Consider the following 1,762-nt stretch of genomic DNA (forward strand, 5'->3'; position numbering starts at 1 on the left):
TTATCATTCAAGCAAAAGAAAAGCAATTTCTAGCTGGTGTTGCTATGGTATTTTGGATAAAGCTCAAATAAGAAGAAAAAGACTGAAATTTTCCTTTTCTCTTTCTTTCCGTATAGTGACCCTTTCTCTCGTTTCCTTGTGTGACTTTATTGTCATCTCCGATGAAAGGAGGCTTTACTAGGGGGGACACTCCCGCGCCCATGAGTCAAGCTCGTCCAAAAGAATGAAGAAGGTCCAAATAGGAGGGGAGGTGCACACCTTCACAGGCACAGAATCACTGGTTCCAAGGAAGGAAGAATGGATGCGAGATAATCCTGGGTGTATGGTTCAACCTAAACTCCCAGCCAGGTTTTTCAATGACATGGTTAGAAGAGGAAGAGTACCAATGGCAATGGAAGAGGATGATAGTTTCTCTGAATCGGAGGAAGAATTGACAGAAAAGTGTAATGGAGAGCGAGAAGTAAATAAAAAATAGAACAAGGCAAGAGATGACAAAGACCAAGAACCAAGCATAAGGGTAGAAAAAGTTGCTGGCATTTACAACATTGTTATAAATGAAGCAGCCATGAAGTCTCTAAGAAACCCGTGGTGGGAATGTTTGATTGTTAAACTTTTAGGTCGTCGTATCTCCCTAGCGGTACTGACGAGGAAGCTTGAGGCATTGTGGAGCAAGATGGGAAGCATTGACGTCATCAATATTGGAAACGATTTCTTTATCGTTAGGTTCTTTTTACAGGAGGACCTAGATTTTGCCTTAACAGGAGGACCATGGAAGATTTTTTATCATTATCTCTCCATTCGCTTTTGGCAACCTGATTTCAATCCGTTAGAGGTAACCATTGACAGGATAGCGGCATGGGTAAGACTACCTGGCCTGGCTATTGAGTATTACGATGAGGACATGTTAAAAAGAATTGAAAACATAGTGGGGAGAACCATGAGAGTGGACACTCATACTGCAGAAAAATGCAGAGGTAAATTTGCACGGCTGTGTGTGGAATTGAACCTGACTGAACCTCTAGTTTCACAATATTCAATTAATGGAACAAAATATCGAGTTGAATATAAAGGACTCCATTGTATATGTTTTAACTGTGGAATGGCAGGACATGAAAAATCCAACTGTGCGACGTCACAAAAAGCGGCTGAAACGGACGGAATAACAGCGGCGACAACTGCTGGTGTAGTAGAGGAAAGACAAGAGGAGGATCAGAAGAGTCAGAGTCAAGAAAGGGGTAATGTTGCCATTACAGAAAATGAAAAGGGCAAAAAAGTCATCCAACATGATAATGACACCTACGGACCTTGGATGCTGGTCCAGCGTCCTACGCGTGGCAAGAAGGTGGGCAAAATGGGAGCTAGTACAAGCAATGCAGGAGGTAATGCGCTAAATGCAAAAGATACTGCCATGACAGTGCCAGGTACGAGGTTCTCGATCCTTCAAGAAGAGAATGATGTCTTGCAAAACAATCCTGAGACTACCCAATTATGTGGAGAAGGAGAATATTGTTATTTTATCACAATCTCAACCATCTTCTAGAACCCGCCCGAACTCCCCACAAAAGACAACCCAACCCAGAGCTTTACCAGCCCAAAACCAGACCTCAAAACAAGCCCAGAATGCATCTTCAGCCCAAAACCCAAACATGACATCACAACAGACTCCATCTTTGTGTGATGTTCTAACCCAGCCCAACTTTGCTCCTACACATAACTCCGTCCCTAACCAGGCTACCTCCAACCCAACTATAAAACAACATGA

At 42.9% G+C, this 1,762-nt stretch overlaps 1 protein-coding gene across 1 annotated transcript; it reads left to right on the plus strand.

The window, feature by feature from the left end:
* On the plus strand, positions 386-1,540 carry LOC107616489. Its single transcript, XM_016318441.1, has 2 exons — positions 386-443; positions 564-1,540. The coding sequence occupies exons 1-2, from the start codon at positions 386-388 to the stop codon at positions 1,538-1,540; spliced, it is 1,035 nt and encodes a 344-aa protein (XP_016173927.1).

This window comes from Arachis ipaensis, chromosome B09 (genome assembly GCF_000816755.2).
Source record: "Arachis ipaensis cultivar K30076 chromosome B09, Araip1.1, whole genome shotgun sequence".
Taxonomy (NCBI): Eukaryota; Viridiplantae; Streptophyta; class Magnoliopsida; order Fabales; family Fabaceae; genus Arachis; species Arachis ipaensis.